General features: G+C 51.0%; 7 protein-coding genes across 7 annotated transcripts; 4 read left to right on the top strand and 3 right to left on the bottom strand.

The window, feature by feature from the left end:
* Positions 1-242: 242 nt before the first annotated feature.
* N7496_007719 (ribonuclease P/MRP protein subunit POP1) lies at positions 243-2,914 on the top strand (the record flags this gene model as incomplete). The annotated part of the gene is made up of 2 exons (XM_056700638.1): positions 243-578; positions 644-2,914. 2 exons carry the CDS (start codon positions 243-245, stop codon positions 2,912-2,914), a joined length of 2,607 nt encoding a protein of 868 aa, XP_056552701.1.
* A 275-nt stretch (positions 2,915-3,189) lies between these two features.
* On the bottom strand, positions 3,190-4,117 carry N7496_007718 (Mic19 family protein; the record flags this gene model as incomplete). The annotated part of the gene is made up of 3 exons (XM_056700637.1): positions 3,190-3,735; positions 3,814-3,871; positions 4,059-4,117. 3 exons carry the CDS (start codon positions 4,115-4,117, stop codon positions 3,190-3,192), a joined length of 663 nt encoding a protein of 220 aa, XP_056552700.1.
* A 678-nt stretch (positions 4,118-4,795) lies between these two features.
* On the bottom strand, positions 4,796-5,680 carry N7496_007717 (uncharacterized protein; the record flags this gene model as incomplete). Its single annotated transcript, XM_056700636.1, has 3 exons — positions 4,796-4,937; positions 4,991-5,068; positions 5,124-5,680. 3 exons carry the CDS (start codon positions 5,678-5,680, stop codon positions 4,796-4,798), a joined length of 777 nt encoding a protein of 258 aa, XP_056552699.1.
* An 880-nt stretch (positions 5,681-6,560) lies between these two features.
* On the top strand, positions 6,561-8,887 carry N7496_007716 (putative dynamin GTPase; the record flags this gene model as incomplete). The annotated part of the gene is made up of 3 exons (XM_056700635.1): positions 6,561-8,042; positions 8,088-8,615; positions 8,666-8,887. 3 exons carry the CDS (start codon positions 6,561-6,563, stop codon positions 8,885-8,887), a joined length of 2,232 nt encoding a protein of 743 aa, XP_056552698.1.
* A 1,644-nt stretch (positions 8,888-10,531) lies between these two features.
* Positions 10,532-12,094, top strand: glkA (glucokinase glkA; the record flags this gene model as incomplete). The annotated part of the gene is made up of 2 exons (XM_056700634.1): positions 10,532-10,714; positions 10,784-12,094. 2 exons carry the CDS (start codon positions 10,532-10,534, stop codon positions 12,092-12,094), a joined length of 1,494 nt encoding a protein of 497 aa, XP_056552697.1.
* A 673-nt stretch (positions 12,095-12,767) lies between these two features.
* Positions 12,768-13,930, bottom strand: N7496_007714 (putative aryl-alcohol dehydrogenase Aad14; the record flags this gene model as incomplete). Its single annotated transcript, XM_056700633.1, is given in 2 exon segments — positions 12,768-13,832; positions 13,847-13,930. The coding sequence occupies 2 exon segments, from the start codon at positions 13,928-13,930 to the stop codon at positions 12,768-12,770; spliced, it is 1,149 nt and encodes a 382-aa protein (XP_056552696.1).
* A 1,939-nt stretch (positions 13,931-15,869) lies between these two features.
* On the top strand, positions 15,870-18,011 carry N7496_007713 (MDR family MFS transporter; the record flags this gene model as incomplete). Its single annotated transcript, XM_056700632.1, has 4 exons — positions 15,870-16,343; positions 16,413-16,792; positions 16,881-17,307; positions 17,364-18,011. 4 exons carry the CDS (start codon positions 15,870-15,872, stop codon positions 18,009-18,011), a joined length of 1,929 nt encoding a protein of 642 aa, XP_056552695.1.
* Positions 18,012-18,103: the final 92 nt, after the last annotated feature.

Here is an 18,103-nt window from a genome sequence, read left to right as displayed (position 1 = left end):
ATTTGATAATTCTGATACGATGAATGAATTACTTATGCCTTTTATCTTGATTCCCTGGCTTGAAGCATACCAAGTTAAATTCAAAATTCTTCTAAGATAGGTAGTATTTACTGGACTGCCAGACGGAAGTAAATAAAGTGGAATGTCGTGGGGCCGCCGATCACCTGTAATGACGCGCCAAGCCCCGGCAACTTTTTTATCGCTCGACATTGCTCAACTCGACAACCCCGACAGCTGCCACCATGGCCTCCAATCCCGCCAAAAGGAAGCCATTCGGCGCATCCGGGCCTCATGGTGCGACCGGAGCCGCGAGGAAGCGTGCGAAAACCTTTGACGCACGTACGCTGGCCGTGCAGTCCACCGATGCTGCCCTCTCCGCAACAGGCGAGCTCGATGTCGCCGCATACGCTGCTGCCCGGGCATTCGAAATTCAAGCATTGGAGGAGGGCATGCAGCGCTCGAAAAATGCGCTGACGACACGTGCGTTTCAAAAGGTGCCTCGCTCGCTGCGACGTCGGACGGCGAGCCATAATGTGAAACGAGTTCCACGGAGGTTGCGGGCGCGGGCACAGCGAGAGGTAAGTTCTTCTGCACTGGTGGAGTTACGACTGAAATTATAGTAGCTGATGAACGAAAATGGTAGATGGTTGAGGACAATACTCCTACGGTCACCGCACGGCGTCGCAAACCAAGCCAGATAATGCGCATCCGCCTCGAAGCCGCTCGACGTCTCCAAAATCTCAATGCCAAATCTAAGAATCGACGGTTAGCAGCACGCACCAAACGAGACAAAGAGAACGAAACTACCGCCAAGGAAGAAGGAAGCCATACTTTCAACATTGCGCCTCGAGTGCCGAAGATCAAAAAGGGCAAGCTGTCACGCCCGCCACCCGCAGATGCGAAGTACCGCAAGCGCCAGCGATGCAAGACTTGGCTGCCGACGCACATGTTTCATGCGAAGCGTGCTCATATGGCTACCACCAAGGATCCGATCTGGCGGTTCGCTATTCCTATCTCGCCTACGGAGAAGAGTTATCGACCTACGCATCGAGCTCGCGGTGCCCGTGGTGCTGTGGCGTGGGATATGAGCTATATGTCTACCGTGCAGCTAGAAGGGACGGAGACTTGCATTGAAGCTGTCTTGCGAGCAGTTGGTGTCAATGGTGATGAGGCGTGGGGTACGAAGGGCAAGAAGTGGAGGGCTGGAACGAGGTCTTTGCAAGCTTGGGCATTTGAGAAAGAACAGCCAACCAGACCAATTGCACCCATCACGCTGATCTGGTGTGTGCAGCCCAAGGTTGAGGATGTTGAAATGATTGATGCGGACAAAGCTTCTACCACCGTGAAGATAAAGATACCACGGAGAAAGCTCTTTATCCGCGTCCACCCATCTGCATTCTTGCAGCTGTGGACCGATTTGCTTGAGATTTCCAAGCGACAGAACCCGCCCGTCATGGTCGAGGACTTGAGATTTGAGATTGGTAGCATCGAGATCACCGGTCCAGGATCTGCCGAGGCACTGTTGGCTACATTGCAGCCTGTCTTAGGCGCAGAAGGTCTCACGGCACAGAGTCCAGAAGCGACCTGGCTATCTTTACTCGGCGTATCAAACCCGTCATCACTGCCTCAGAATGCTCTTCTGTCTTTCCCTGTTTCTGATCCTCGCCTCCAATTTCCACCGCGCAGTCTCAAACTCCCGGACAACGAATCTCACATGAATGACCTGGCTGTCTTGCTCTCTACATGGTCACCCGACCAAACCCAGGGTCCATCCACGCTTTTTGACCGCCCAAGTCGCCTTGCTGCTATTCGACAGCTTCCAAGTCAAAAGGCTATTAACCGTCGTCGTGCTCTCGTCGGCCCTGGCAAATATCCTGCTGCACAAGCCACTGACCCACAAATTCCTGTTATGATAACAGCCAATCGTCCACAGACTCGGTCAAAACGGAATACTGCTCCAGGCTCCTGGACCGTACTTTTACCGTGGAAATGCGTGGCTCCAGTATGGTACTCGCTCATGTTCTACCCTCTATCAAGCGGTGGAAATCCACGTTTCGGTGGCTTGAAGGAGCAGCAGCAGCTTGCTTTTGAGGCGGGCGAGGGATGGTTCCCGGGCGATTTCCCTGGTACCCGAGCTGGCTGGGAGTGGAGCCAACGCGAGGCCGAGAAGTCTCGACGTCAATGGGAGCGACGACCTAAGGGACGCCGGGTTGAGTTTGACAGTCTCGTCCTGGGCGATGGCCATCCCAAGGGAGAGATTGGCCACGGCTGGACCTGTGACTGGCAGAGGCTCGTTGAAGGTCCGTCGAAGGATCAAGCCAGCCATGATACTGCTGAAAAGGACAATAACACAACTGATCCCAACATTCCACCCTCCAACATCCACAGCGTCCGCTATCCACCCAGTGAGACAAATCTTCTTCTGGACAAACTCAGCAAATCTCCCGTTGACTCTTCGGCTCTCGCTACAATCCATCTTACCCTCTCCAATCGCGGCACTCCCACATCCTGTGCCCGCGTCTATCGCCTTCCAACAAATCCAGTCCTGCGGCAAAAATGGCTTGATCTTGCTTCTCCATCAAATAAAAAGACCAATGAGCGGAAACACCCCCGTAAAACAAAATCCACTCCCTCCAGCGAAGAAGCCCAGCGCCAACTCGCTGAAGCATTGGCCACCACTGCGATCCCCGAAGATCCCGGATCTGAACACTTGCAAGTCCCTACTGAGGAAGACCTGATAGGCTTTGTGACCGCAGGAAACTTCAATCTCTCCGAGGGCAAGGGAACGGGTGTTGGATCGATTCTACTGTCGAAGGTTTTACTACCCGGTGTGAAACCATCTGAGAGGAAGATGTGCATTGTTAGGACTGCAGGAGAGAAGATAGGACGATTGGGAGTGTGGGAGCTCGTGTGATGGCATTATTGGTGTTTTGATACCCTATAACGTGGTTCTACTTGATACTTGATGAAATATGAATTGCCCATAGATGAGCCCATCCTCTTACATATCATGCGTAGTAGAACGTTCATGTAGGATCAATTCCATCCCATGCAGAATCATGGCAACTAAAAAATGAAGAGGAGGTAAAAAAAATAGCACAATCTATACATACAGTACAGCATCCCACGGTCAAGACATTAGAAACAAGGGGACTTTCATATCAAGCCGTGGTATAACCTCCCGCTAATCTAACCCACAATGCGATCCACAAAGGCAGCCTCCATCTTCGCAACCTCCTTCTTAAACGCATCAACCTCCTTCCAGCAATCCAATGGCCGTCGGTCATTCAACCGCAGACATCCAACAACGTCCGCCTTGGCCTTTTCAACACCCTCATCCAGCTCAACCAACTTTCTCCGCCCATCCAGACGGCTACGCAGCACGTCAATCTCGCTCATGACCGAGTCCCGCGAGATCTCGCGGTTGGCCACGGGCTGCTGCTGTGCGACGGGTTCCTGGGGCGCGGCGAAGACGGGCGCGGGATCGAACTCGCGGCCGGCGAAGGGGACGCGGGGAGCGTCCAGGTTCAAAGATCCGACGGGGTAGCCGGAGGGAGAGGCGGCGACGGGTGCGGTTGCAGCGCTCACGGGGATGGAGCCGGTGTCCTTGACTTCGGCGAGGCGCTTCTCGATCTCGGCGAGGGTTTGCTGCTCGCGCTCGCGGAGGCGCTGGAGTTCTTGGGCGACGCGGTTTTGGATCTCGAGCTCGAGGGCCTTGGCGCGGGAGGAATCCGTCTGTAGTTTTGGTGTGAGTTATGAGTTGCGTATCTTTTTGAGGGTTGTATAATGTTTGCCGTGAGGGATTCAACTGACCTCGGAGGTGGACTGGAGGGCCTCAACTAGGTTGGAGGAGAATTGGACGGGAGAGTTGCTGCGCGAGGAGATACGTTAGCAAACCCTGTCATATAGCCCATATCCAGTTAGACCGTGCTCGGTCAATGCCAATTGCTCAGTATCGCATCAATTGCGCTTGATCGATCGGGTCTCGTGGTTCCGGTTCCCGCCATGGAACGTCGGGTTTGTCGAGTTGGTGGATCAACATCGGGGAGTCAATTTACCTTGAAAAGACATGTTGGGAGTTACCCCCAGCCTCGGGCTTGGAACTGCCAGCGCCCATTGTTCCGATTGGAAGGTGTATATGCCGTCAAGTCAGTCAAACAGAAGGGCGGTTGTGAGAGACGCCCCAGTCCACCCGAAGCTCCGATACTTCGGTCACGTGGGGCTTGGTTAGTCAGCTCACCAGTTCGCTGACGTGTGTCCGCCTACAGGGCTGCGATCATTGTGCGTTACTAAACTTCATCTTCTACGAATGAAACTACGAATTGAGCCTTGTATCCTCATGACTCTAGTTCTTTGAAGTTGGAGCTTTTCTGATCACCATTAACAAAGTACCCACGGCACACCATCTAAGGCTATCATCATCTTCAGCCGTTGTCAGAGGACTACTGTCGGTCCCGAGTTTATCTTGATCATTACCTTGGCTCCTTGACAACTGCGTAGTAACCTGCTCACCGGCTAAATTTCCGAAGAATCTAGTTGAGGATCATTCAAAAGACAGCCTGAGAAATGATTATTAATGAAGAAGGTCTAAAACGCCTTGAAAAAAGTTCTCTAAAAAAAGCGGCAGTCACAGCGTATCTAGCTAGGTTCCTCTTTTCTAGTCGCTAGATTCGGACTTCAAGACGGAGAGGAAACCCAATCGAGTTGGATTTAGTTCGTCGTGGCAGTTACCAGATCCTCTATTTTATTGACTGATATTTCCGTCCAGTGATCCATTTCTGTGTTATTTCTCCGTTCACCAAGTCCATCCTGCGGGATCATTCTCACAGTCCATCGTCTTCGGAGATGGTTTGGCCAAACCAAACTGAACGTAGTACTTGTCATGCCACTCTTCACTTTTGTCAGTACGGCCTGCTCGTGCAAATCCTGAAAGATGCCTGTTTGTTGTCAGCGTATAGTGTTCACAACTCAACAGCAGATGGGAGCATACATATTCCCAGTGGCATTGTCGTAGATGATCTTCGACATAGTTGACCTGCGTGGCAGGTAGCCACACTTCTTCACCTTCCTGATTGGCATTGTCAATGGAGAGTACACCAGGCAGAGAGGCTCTGTAGACTTACGGAAAGACTTCGCGAAATCTTTCGCGGATCGCTTGGCGGGACTTCAGATCTAAAGCCCAGAATGCGTCTGCACTTAGAGGCTCCCCGGGAACTTTATCCCAGACCACAAAAGTGATATAACCGCACGGAATTATACAATCTTCACCTTGCTGTCCCTCTTGGTAGCCAAGAAGGTCAGGGACGACATCGCATCCTGATGTCTTGAGGGCTTTCAAGGTCGTCAACTCCATGTGCGGCTGTGGCTTAGCAGCCTGGTCTCGTCGAACCTGGTGGCTTTGGTATTGAGTACCGAGGATCGGAATCTGAAGATAAATCCGCATAAAGGCGTTCTTGCCAGGATTTCCCTTCCGATGGCAGAGGAACTTGGCAGCTGCGTATGGAAGCCCAAGGCCCTCGGAAACGTCCTGCTGTGTCAAGCAATGGAGTCGTTCGGAGAGCTTCCTATCAATCACCCAGGTTTGGCGGGCCAGACCGAGAGGCGGCTCGGATGGGGGATCAAGAGTGACATCTGTGCCTTCGAGGCCACGTAGGAACTCGGGGCTTTCGGGACAGTTCATGCTGGCTTAAGAAGTAATGGAAAGCCTGCGAAAGCTGGCGGTTGGATGGGGGTACGAGCTATTGTGGGAAAGATGATCGGTGGATAACGGAATTCCAATGCGTTGACCTCATAGAGAGGTAAGAGACATACATCTATTGAGCAAAATTATGAAAATTTTATGCTCTGGTTTCCTGGTAACGTATCAAAAATCAATGTTGGAGTCCAAGGATTGGCTCACCCAAATGAAGTTTATTTATCGGTTCAATGACTTTTGTTCTGTCATCATTCCTCATGAATTGCTTACTTAAGGGTTAGGTGGAATAATGTATTAGGTAGATTTCCATGTATCTCCTGCTTGGCTGCTACGGTTAATACACCTCCATAGTTTTCTAAATCAGCAGGGGAAATTGGGTGGCGATGCAGGACCACAGGCCGAAGAACCATGGTAGAGTGAGCTAGGTATAGCTAGGGGTAATAATGACCTGATTCGGTTTGTATACATGTAAGTAATCGGCTTCAATTCAACTTCTAAGAGACCCAGGGGGCTTTGATTGGTTAGAAGCCTTCAATATAGGACATCGCACTTACCTATTAGGTATGACCAAAAAGGATACCTGCCCATATGAATTAAGGCTCTACAGGCTTCATTATCTCAGTTGTTGAATATTATAAACGATAACAAAGGGCAACTTCCAGTAGACGCGTTGGACAAGAAATATGGAACTTACCCGAAATGGAAAGTACCATTGTTGGTTCGTTTGCTGGACCTTGCCAGAGCCCATAAAGCAAAGAAGGAAGGCACGCATTGAGAGATTCTTATTCCAAAATACAATCCTCCTCTTGACACCTCACCTTCTCGCAAATCTCCTCCTGACTCTCCCACTCTCCCCCGAGACACCATGGGGCTCTCAACTTTGCCCCACGAGGGCAAGGACAATTCCGATGACCTCCCCATCGACAAGATCAGCCGCGGATTGTCTTCTCTCAAAACCTCTCACCGACTCAACCAAATTGACCGGGTACGAGCCCTGGGGGTTGGCGATCACATTGCGCTGCCGCAACTCGTGGTATGTGGTGACCGGTCTGCAGGCAAGAGCTCCGTTCTCGAAGGAATTAGCGGATGCCCATTCCCACGTCAAGATGGCCTCTGCACTCGCTTCCCCAACGAGATCGTGCTTCGACACAACACCGCCATCAGCAGAAAGGCAGCCAGCCTCATACCCTCTCCCTCGCGTACTTCTCAAGAAAAAGACCTATTTGCTGCCTTTAGCCGCGAGTTTGAAGACTTCGACGAGTTGCCCGGTATTATTCAGGAAGCCTCTCGTTTGATGGGTGTCCGATGTAGTGAATTCTCAGATGCCCCCGCCTTTGCTACGGACGTCCTTCGACTGGAAGTGGTGGGAAATACCGGGCTACATCTGACATTGGTCGATCTTCCGGGGTTGATCTCCGTCTCGGAAAATCCCCAAGACATTGATATGGTGCGGAGGCTGGTCGACTCTTATCTTGAGAGCTCGCGTACCATTATTCTCGCCGTCATACCAGCTACCAGCGATGCTGAGACACAGACCATCATACAACGGGCGCGACACTTTGACAAGGATGGTATCAGGACCATTGGCGTTATTACAAAGCCTGACCTGATCAATAAAGGTACCGAGGAACGTGTTGCACGTCTAGCAAAGAATTTGGACCGCACCAAGCTACATCATGGGTTCTTTCTCATGAAGAATCCATCTCCAACAGAGTTGGAGATGGGTGTCACTTTCCAGCAACGTGCTCAAGCCGAGTTGGACTTTTTCTCAAGCGCATCTTGGAAGGCTCAAGGTCTCGATGGAACAAGAGTCGGCATTGAAAACCTTCGTCGATTCTTGCAAGAAATCTTGGACAGTCACATTGAGCGAGAGCTTCCAAAGGTGCGAGAAGAAGTGCATCTTCTTCTCAAAGGGCTTCGTAAAGAAATCGCCCATCTAGGACCCGAGAGATCCCAGCCAACTCAAATTCGCATGTTCCTTACTCGGGTCAGTACCGAGTTCCAATCGGTTGTGAAGAATGGTCTCGAGGGAAATTACGACGCCCGTGACGGAACATCCTCTCCAAAAGGCGATGTGAACACAGATTGCCATCTTCGTGCCGTAATCCACATCGCAAACGAAAATTTTGCCGACTTCATGAGGATGCATGGTCAGCAGCGCAAGGTTGTCCCCGACACGGACGAAGGCGACGATCCTTGTGACAAAGACTATGCAAGCGATGCTGCCAATGATTCCCCTAGCGATGTTGCTGAAGGTAATGGCGCTTCTCTTGGCAAAAAGGACGAAGCGACCCAAGGTGAAGAGGTGCTTGTGACAAAAAAGGAAATGTTGGCATGGGTGAAAAAAGTATGTCTCAACCCCACGTTCAAGATGCCACGCTAACTTCAACAGATGTACCTTGAAACCAGAGGCCGAGAGCTACCAGGCAACTACAACCATTCCCTATTGAAGGGATTGTTCCATGCCCAGTCTTATTCGTGGGGTAAAATTTCCCAATCCCACGTAGATAGCGTCGTGTTACTTGTGACTCAATACTTGAGCTCTGTGTTCAAGTCTGTCCTTGAGGACACCACAGTTCGTGAAAGGGTGTGGAAGAATGTGAAGATTGCCCTTGACAAGAATATTGAAGATTCTCATGAAGAACTCGGCAAACTCTTACAGGATGAGCAAGGGCATCCAATCACCTACAACCACTACTACACCGACAACATCCAGAAGGCGCGACATGAGAATACGAAAGAACATCTCGAAAGCGCGGTGAAAAATGCAATCCAGCCAACTTATCACGGCAGGTCAAATTCCGCTGGCACTCAAGTCGACATCAGCAGACTAGTTGATTCGCTACAAGCCCGGATTGAGGTCAACATGGTGGACCGGGCTTGCTCCGAGGCGCTGATAGATCTTGATGCCTACTACAAGGTATCTCCCCCACAACCGAAGATCTACAATTATACTGACATATCGCCTAGGTCGCCATGAAAACCTTTGTGGACAATGTATGCCGACAAGTGATTGAACGACACGTTCTCGCCCCCCTGCCAGGCGTGTTTGACCCGACTGTTGTCAGCGGCTACTCGGACGAAGACTTGTTGCGCTTGGCTGCAGAGTCACCGCAAACTAGTCATCGTCGTGTTGAGGCTATCAAATTGCAAAAGACTTTGAAGCAATGCCTCCAGGAGCTTTCGCTGTGAAGGGAATGGGATTGCACTGGATGGTTCTCTCAATGTAGCGTCTCTTCCAAGTCTTGCGGGACTTTTGAGGCGTGGACAAATGAGAAATGTTGTGATTTGCTGTTTGACTCTTGTCCTGAGGTATTGAATGCGGAAATGAACAATTTATGTGTTGGTTACGCCAAGAGTCGTATCTCAAGTTCTGTGTTAAAGTAACACTCCCGTTAACATATGGGCATAGTCTGACGTAATTTCACCTTGAAGAGCTATTTATGTATTCGCCTATTGTAGAGGATTGCGCACCCATGGATTGAATATATTCTAAGAACCTTCTAGTCAGAAAACCATTCTGAACAATTGGCTAAGAACTTCCTCTACTCCCCACTCTCCATAGTTATGGGACACGTTTAGTCATGGGAAATTGAATTGGGGATCGGGAATCCGAAGAATCGGGCCAGCCGAACTCCATTTTGTCTCGGGAGCCGAATTCTTAGTGGGAGAAGCCGATGGATCCCGAGAACTGAAACTTGCCCCAGGAACGCCCAACGTGGCATCTAGGAGGGATCGAGTTACTCGATGCATGGTGTATAGGATGTTATACTCAATATTCGATCTTTTGGGCAATATCAGGTCACTATTAAGAGTCTAAGATGCATGCTCTAGGAGCACTATACTCCGATGGTGCCCAATAGACTTAAGAATATGTCCATCGGATGCAATCTCCTTAATATCTCTCTTAGTCTCCCCGGCTGGGGTACTTTCCTTCCGTCTGTGCGCTGCATACGACGTTGTGTGTCTTGTGTCTCTTCCTTTTCTTCTCCCTATTTTCCCGTCCCCTGTTCCTTTCACGCCCCAACAACCCCGACTCCTCCGTCTCTCCGTGTGCGCCTAAGCCTCTGTTGCTCACCGGTGAAGTCGGGGGGCAAGACGTGTGCCATGGAGACACTGGAGAGAGCCCCAGCTATTGACCAGTCACAGCTGCTCCCCACAATTATCATCTCCGTAGTTTCAGGGAAAACATTCATGCCGTCATGACTGGGACAGGAAAAGTAGGCACAGTGTAATTTTGGTGGCTTGGGGTTTGTATTACTGTGGTGTAAGGGTGATGACGAAGTTTCCCCTTAGGGTGTACAGAGTTGGAATGCAGGGGGGTTCTTGTAGGGTGGCTGCATGCGGGTGTTCATGGGTTATGTAGAGTAACTACGGAGTCTTTAGACATCGAAGTAGTTCAAACAATGAATGAGATTGTCAATTCCTTCCCCATCGAAGACGAGATTCATACTTCCAACGAGTCCGGCTCCGGTGAAGCCGATACTTTTTCGAGTAATACAGGACCAATACTTGGCTTCATGTGTAGAAAAGTATGGATGGTGGAGATACCATACTTGTACCAAACGGGTACCATACCGTAATTCTGCCCGCGGACCTAAAAGAGGGAACTGACCTCATGGACCCCGCCGTCATCCCACTTGGCACGCGCTTTCTTTTTCTTCGTCTTTGCTCTGTCCGGACTTTCTTCATTCATTCCCTTCATCCTCTCCTCTCGCTCTTCCAATTTTTGGCCCTCCTTGACTTTCCGGCTGTAGTTCTATCCTCTTCCTGCGTTACGATCCCCTATACCAGCTCTCCGCAAACCGTCAATCTATCTTTACTACTAGCCCCACCATGTCGTCTGCGCTGCTGGACGAGGCCACGCGCATCGCGCGCGAGTTCGATTACCCTGCGGACCAGGTCCAGCGCGGTGTTGATGAGTATATCAAGCAATCAAATGAGGGTCTGGCAAAGGAAAACACCACATTGAGCCAAATTCCTACTTTCGTGACCGCGGTCCCCAATGGCACTGAAAAGGTACAGTCTTAGCCCCAATGACCCCGTCAGCAACGACATAGAACTCCTTTCGCTAACTATGAGAGATAGGGCCTTTACCTCGCAGTTGACCTGGGTGGTACCAACTTCCGTGTATGCTCCGTTCAGCTGCACGGCGACACCACCTTCTCCCTCACTCAGTCCAAGATCATGATCCCCCGGGAACTCATGGCCTCCGGTACCTCCAAGGATCTCTTCCTTTTCCTGGCCCGTCAAATTGAGGCCTTCCTGCGCATTCACCACAACGAGCACTTTGAGGCCCACCTGCGCCGGAGGCGCGATGGCAACCAGATGGAGGACCTCTTCGACTTGGGCTTCACCTTCAGTTTCCCCGTGCGCCAATTCGGTATTAACTCCGGAACTCTGATCCGTTGGACCAAGGGCTTCAACATCCCCGATGCCGTCGGTCACGACGTATGCGCTTTGCTTCAGTCTGCCATTGACGAGCTCCACCTGCCGGTCCGTGTGGCTGCGCTCGTCAACGATACCGTCGGCACCCTGATGGCTCGCTCGTACACTTCCCCCGGCGAGACTGGTACTCTGGTGGGTGCCATCTTTGGCACTGGAACAAACGGAGCCTACGTCGAGAAGCTCGACAAGGTGACCAAGCTGAAGGACATGAAGGACGCGAAATACGATACCTCCACGGGCGAGATGATTATCAACGCCGAGTGGGGCAGCTTCGACAACCATATGAGCGTGCTTCCAGACACCATCTACGACCAGCAGCTGGATGCTGACAGCAACAATCCCGGTGTGCAAATGTTCGAGAAGCGTGTCTCTGGTATGTTCCTGGGTGAGATCCTGCGCCGCGCTCTGCTGGCCATGCACAACAACCCCGACCTGGGGCTCTTCAAGGCCAGCAAGACCTCCAGCGTCTCCCTCCCCTCCGACTCTCTCTTCTACCGCCAATGGGGTTTGGACACCAGTCTGCTGAGCCAGGTCGAGGCCGATACCAGCAAGGACTTTGTCGAGGTGAAGGCTGCGCTCAAGGACCACCTGAAGATCGAGAACCCCAGCGATGCCGAGTGCGAGGCTGTCAAGATCGTCGTTCACGCCATCGGCAAGCGCGCCGCACGTCTCAGCGCTGTCCCCATGGCTGCCATTCTCATTCACACTGGCAAGCTCGAGACTGAGAGCATGGTCGATATCGGTGTCGATGGCAGCTTGGTGGAGTTCTACCCTAAGTTTGAGGAGTACATTCGTGAGGCTTTACGTGAGGTGCCCCAGGTTGGAGTTGCCGGTGACAAGAAGGTTCGCATCGGTATTTCCAAGGACGGTAGCGGCGTTGGTGCCGCTTTGATCGCTCTTGTGGCCAGCAAGGACGAGACTCTGAAGAGCCCCAACGCCAACGAGAAATGAATGTGAACCAGAGGTTTGTTTTCCACAGTTCACGAAAATTTTCACGTCTTATTACCCCCTTTTGGTCTTCCTTTCGCCGGGGCTGCTTGAAAGTACTGGCTGGGCCAGTATCTCGAAACTTGTTTGGTCTTGTCTGTTCTTTTTGGAATGCCATGGACAAGCACCCACTTAGCTTTCCACCCCGCTCTTCTTTTTGCATAGCCTGATCCCTTGGCCAAGGGTCGTTCGCTGAAACGAGAATTTCAAATGCGACGGACCTTGTCGGGAAATAAGCTAGAATTGCTTAGTTCTCAGGGCCCCACGACTCTCACGCGCCCGGGGTCACCATTTGGATGCTCTACTTTCATGATTCTGCGTCTGCCTGGTACACTCAGCAGGATGTATCATTAGATATATTTCTTTTCTTTGCTTATTGTTTGGTTATGGTCTCACGGAGTTGCACAGACATTGTCCTGGCGTGGAACGGTATCCATGGATCCGATATCCCTGCACATATTTGCATTTTGGCTTTGAATTCATCTGAATGAAATATCATTGAATATTTACTTTTATATTTGGTCTCGACTATTGCTTAAGTTGTTGCTTGCAAAGAAGATGATCTGATTCTGTTAAGAGTGGAATGATATACAGTGAACGATCAATACCTATCTACACGACTCATGACTTCCCCAGCTTAATGACCGGGCTCATATCCAATTGCCTTGGGAGCCATCACAAAGTCAATGTGACCACCAGTCTGGGCAAGCATGGCAGCCTTTCCAGTAGTAGTAGCCGGGTCCTGACCAATAAAGTTATTGGGGAACCCAACATCGAACACCGTCGCAGCCTCAAGGAACTGAATCTGCTTCTCCGTCAGACGGATCGACAGCGCCTGGATATTATCATGCAGATGCTCGATCTTGCGGCCGCCCACGATGGGGAAGACATTGGGACTTTTACACATCACATAAGCCAACGCAACAGCAGTGACGGACTCAATGCCATGCTCCGCAGCAACCGTCGCCAAGGCCTCTGAAATGCGTCGCTCATCCTCACTCTGCTCCGCGCCCATAACACTGCGCAGACCCTCGCCGCTTGCCTTGCGTGCCTCCAGTTGCTTGGCTGTCTGGAAATGTCCGCTGCCCAGGACATCCCACGGCGCCAACGCCATACCAAAGTGTCGCGCCATGGGGAGAATATCCCGCTCAAAGTCGCGGCGCATCACATTCCATCGACCCTGATACACGGAGAATGGCGTCTTGCCATGTGCGCGGGCATACGTGTTCGCCGCTGATACAACCCACGCGGGACTATCCGAGATACCGAGGTACATGACCTTGCCCTGCTCGACGAGGATATGCAACGAGTCCATAATCTCCTCGATGGAGGTAGTATGATCCCACCAATGCAGATACAACACATCGATATAATCGGTCTGCAGCTTGCGCAGCGAGTCGCGCACGCTGTTGAACATACTGCGCTTATGGTTTCCCACCGCGTTAGGCGCATTGCCCTTGCCCAATTCCCAGGTGCGATAGTCCGTGGTGAACTTTGTGGCCAGAACGATTTGATCGCGGTTCTTGCGGGCGGTCATCCATTCGCCGATCCAGGTCTCGGATTGCTCGTTTTGGTAGTTGTTGGCTGTGTCGATGAAGTTGCCGCCGGCGGCGACGAAGGCGTCCAGCAGTTTGAAGGATTGTTCTTTGTCCATGCTGCCCATGAATTGGGCCCAGGCGTCGCCGATGGACATGCCGCCTAGCTGGAGGGGGATACGCGGATACCCGCTGTGGAGGAGAGAACGCGGTAGCGGCCCAGAGCGGTGGCGGGTTCGGGGGGTGCTTTGAAGAGTTCGTCCATTGTGGTGGATGTTGTGATGATAGACGAGGAGACTGAGATGGTAAGGTCGATATGGTTGAGATGACTAGAGTCACTGATGATTTGAGTTGATGGATGAAATGTCAAGAATCAAGATATACCGTTCGTATTTATATTGCGTTTTTTGACGTCAACCTTGAGCGTTCCTTGGGCCACAAGCTGTCATCCGGAAATAAGAGTTGGATCCGATGGAGCAATTCCGTCGAATGGCTTGGCAAGTTGTATGACTGCTTGTTCATTATTGATGACTATGACTATGCAGTTTATGCTCTGTTTGATCAGCAAATATCCATTTATGTTATCATTTCGAATCCTGTTCAAGTTGTCGACGCTGTTGATCTATACTCGAATAATGATGTCACATAGTACACATAATCCGTTTTCACTACTATAATATCCTCGGAAACCCATTTCTGCTATAGAAACAAACCGGTAAATCAGTCCATAGATAAAGCACTTTCCAACTAATAATTATTGTATACATTTGCATTCTACTTTTCTCCCAGCTTCGAAGGATTCTTAGAGCCCCTACAAACAAACTTAACCCCAAAGTCCGCCGTTTGACGATATCCGTCCATATCCCCGGACCACGCTAAACCATTTTAGGACTTAGTGGCTGTCAGCAACGCTGAAGAATTTCAGGCTCCCAGGCATCAAGTCCCTCCTTGCGGGCGCTCGGACGATCTTCGTATCCGTCGGCGTTAGCCAGTCAGGCCAGTGAGTTTATCCCCTTAACTCCCTTAATTCCCGCAATGGTTCTTCGATCTGATCTCCCCGGATCACCCTGGCAAAGTCTCCGGTCGATCTGGGAATGTTAGGAGTCACGGATCCGTCGGGGACTGATTCTTCCCGTATCCGAGTCTGACTATCCGGACCGGTTGGTGACATTCGAGTATGAGTTCATATTTAGAGTAGGGATTAGCGATGGATTTATACTCTGAAAATCCCGTGGTTTGGCTTAGGTGTGCAGCTAGGGCTGAGAGAGGTATACATAACACATGTTCCCCAATATGAGGTCCTCTTTTCTCCCTTATTTCTCGTTCCTATACTCTCACACCTTTCTTCGCACATCCCTTTCTCTACTTATAATTATGTGCAACGATGCCTTCACCGTCATAACGGAGCAAGGGATCCTCACTATTTAATTGTTTACGTACAACAGTTTATTTCTCCAGCGGTGGCCAAGCGGGTCTCTCAAGGGCGCCAGGCCCAGACCTGCAGCCTCTAGCTCCGCGATCCTTGCGTGGTCTCCTAGGCCCCGGCCTGCGGCTGAGACGCGGTTTCACCTATGGCTGACGATTTGATACGCCAGTGTGTGCACTGCATGATCGACCCGATGATCGACTTGCTAGTGCCTTGACTAAAAGAAAGTTGGAAAACTTGAAGGAAATGCTGTCATCCTGCGAACTGCAAGCTTTGTACTCCATAGTCCGTATAGAGTGCCAAGTTCCAAGTCCAGACTGCAGACCGCTATATACCCCATGTATGTATCTGTCGAGTTCATGCAGAAACGCCATGGCCCCGGATTATTTCCACGTACCACATGGAAAATAAAGATTCAATAGTCACGGTGCGACCGGAGTCAAAGCCCCGGTCCTTGTTCTGATCCTTTTCTCCTGTACTCCAATTTCCCTTGGCCGAGTCCACAGTAGCACGGTCTGCCTGGCTGCATCGGCAAGGTCGCCCTGGTCTATGATGAGACCTGTACAAAGGGCCAGTTGAATTGTCAATGCCAATCCTGCGCTGCCTGCACACCTGCATGGATTGGATTTATTAGTCTCGTCTGCCCAACTGGTTTATTTTTCGTGTTCTATTCCTTCTTTTTTTTCTCCCTCTTCTTAATTTCCCCCTACAGTATCATACTCCCTAATACCCTGTTTGCTGGACGATGCTCTCCAGACTCCGTGCAAACGTGCCTATAATGTCTACATTCTTTAGTTCTTCCAGCTCGCCCAAAGACACAGGCACCGAATCGCCTGCTGATCTGAATAAGGGTGACACTACAACATCTGCCGCTCCTACGCTCGCTTCTCATAATGCCTTGCCATCCGATATGGAGGCCCAGTCCCAGAGAGAAAAGTCTCCCAAGCCATCCAGCGAGAAAGAGAGCACCCTCGTCAATGAGCCAATTCGGGATTCAGCCGTTTCTGAGGATACCAACAAAGAGACGACCCGAGACAATCAACCGCCAGAGGTAATTCCTAATGAGGACTCGAATAAAGAGCCTGTTGTGAAGAATGATACCGAGAAAGAGGCTGCCAAGGAAGAAGACAAGAATTCGAGTGATGACGATGCAGAGAATACAGCCAAAGAGCCTGAGCCAGAATACCCGACGGCATTCAAACTGCTCCTCATTACAATTGCCTTGTGTCTCTGCGTGTTTTGTGTGGCATTGGTATGTCGCCCATCACCAATCCGAAGATATCAGTCTTGACCCCGTTGCTTACAATCTTTCTCAATATAGGACAACACAATCATTGCAACAGCTATTCCAAAAATCACCGATCAATTCAACTCACTCGATGATGTTGGTTGGTATGGAAGTGCCTACTTGCTCACCACTTGCTCCGTCACCCTGATGTTTGGCAAATTCTACACCTTCTACTCCATCAAATGGATCTACTTAATCGCCCTTTCCATCTTCGAGATCGGCTCGCTGGTCTGCGCCGTCACCCCGAACTCGGTCGGTCTTATCTGCGGCCGTGCTATTGCTGGTCTGGGTGCTGCGGGTTTGTTCTCGGGTTCGATCTTGATTATCACTCAGAGTGTCCCGCTGGTTAAGAGACCTATGTATACGGGTCTTGTGGGTTCGATGTTTGGAATTGCTAGCGTTGCGGGCCCACTGTATGTTTTCATATACTTCCTACACTGTCCTTCATTTTCAATGATCGTTCGATCTATTTTTGAGAGGGGCCTTGCTAACATGTATCAGTATGGGAGGTGCTTTCACAGACAGACTCACCTGGCGTTGGTGCTTCTATATCAACCTGCCCATTGGCGCGGTTACTTTCTTTTTCATTCTATTCTTCTTTAAGAACCCCAAGTCGCTCAAGGATGCCAAGGGATGGAAGGAGCAGCTGGCTGAAATCGACCTCCTCGGCTCATTCTTCTTCTTGCCCGCCATCATCAGTCTGCTGCTTGCCCTGCAGTGGGGTGGTACCAAGTATCCCTGGAGCAGTGGACGCATCATTGCTCTGTTCGTGGTCTTTGGCGTATTGATTATCATTTTCATCGGTGTGCAATGGTGGGGTCAAGAACGTGCTACCGTTCCCCCGAGATTGATCAAGAACCGCAATGTCTGGGGTTCAGCCTGGTATGCGCTGGCTATTGGTGCGGCGTACTTTGTTTTGGTCTACTATGTCAGTTCACCCCCCTCCCACACACTGCATCTTGTTCAACTGCTAACGATGATCAGCTTCCCATCTGGTTCCAAGCTATCAAGGGCGCCTCGGCCGTGAAGTCGGGTATAATGAACCTCCCCATGATCATCACTGTCGTGCTCGTCTCAATTCTGGCTGGCGGTCTCGTCACGGCCTGCGGCTACTACACTCCTTTCATGATCGCCTCGTCCATCATCATGACCATTGGCGCTGGCCTGCTGTCCACCCTAGAGGTGGACTCGGGTCACCCAAAGTGGATCGGCTACCAGGCACTCTTCGGTATCGGCCTAGGCCTGGGCATGCAGCAACCCATGATCGTGGCACAGACTGCTCTCAGCGCCGGCGATGTCCCAAGTGGAACCGCCATCGTGATGTTCGCTCAAACTCTGGGTGGCTCGATCTTTATCTCCGTTGCCCAGAACATCTTCCAGAACCAGCTGGTCACAAACATTCGCGCCGACGCGCCAACTGCCAATGCCGCCGAGCTTGTGGCAGCTGGTGCGACGATGCTGCGGACTGTTGTTTCGGGACCCGTTCTGGAGCGTGTTTTGGTCGCTTACAATGATGCCATCACGCAGACGTTCTATGTGGCCGTCGCTATGGGTGCTTTGTCTCTCATTGGACCTATCTTTGTCGAGTGGCTCTCCGTTAAGGGGAAGAAGGTTGAGATGGCTGCGGTTTGAAGTAGTGGCATTTCTGAGACGCCAGGCAAAAGGTCTCTCTAACACAGAATGTCTTAATAAGTGAGGATGGGTTTACTTCGAAGTATAAATTC

Source organism: Penicillium cataractarum, assembly GCF_028827025.1.
Source record: "Penicillium cataractarum strain IBT 29864 chromosome Unknown utg000007l, whole genome shotgun sequence".
Classification (NCBI taxonomy): Eukaryota; Fungi; Ascomycota; class Eurotiomycetes; order Eurotiales; family Aspergillaceae; genus Penicillium; species Penicillium cataractarum.
Note: the sequence above shows the minus strand (reverse complement) of the source record. Positions and strands in the feature narration are given on the sequence as shown.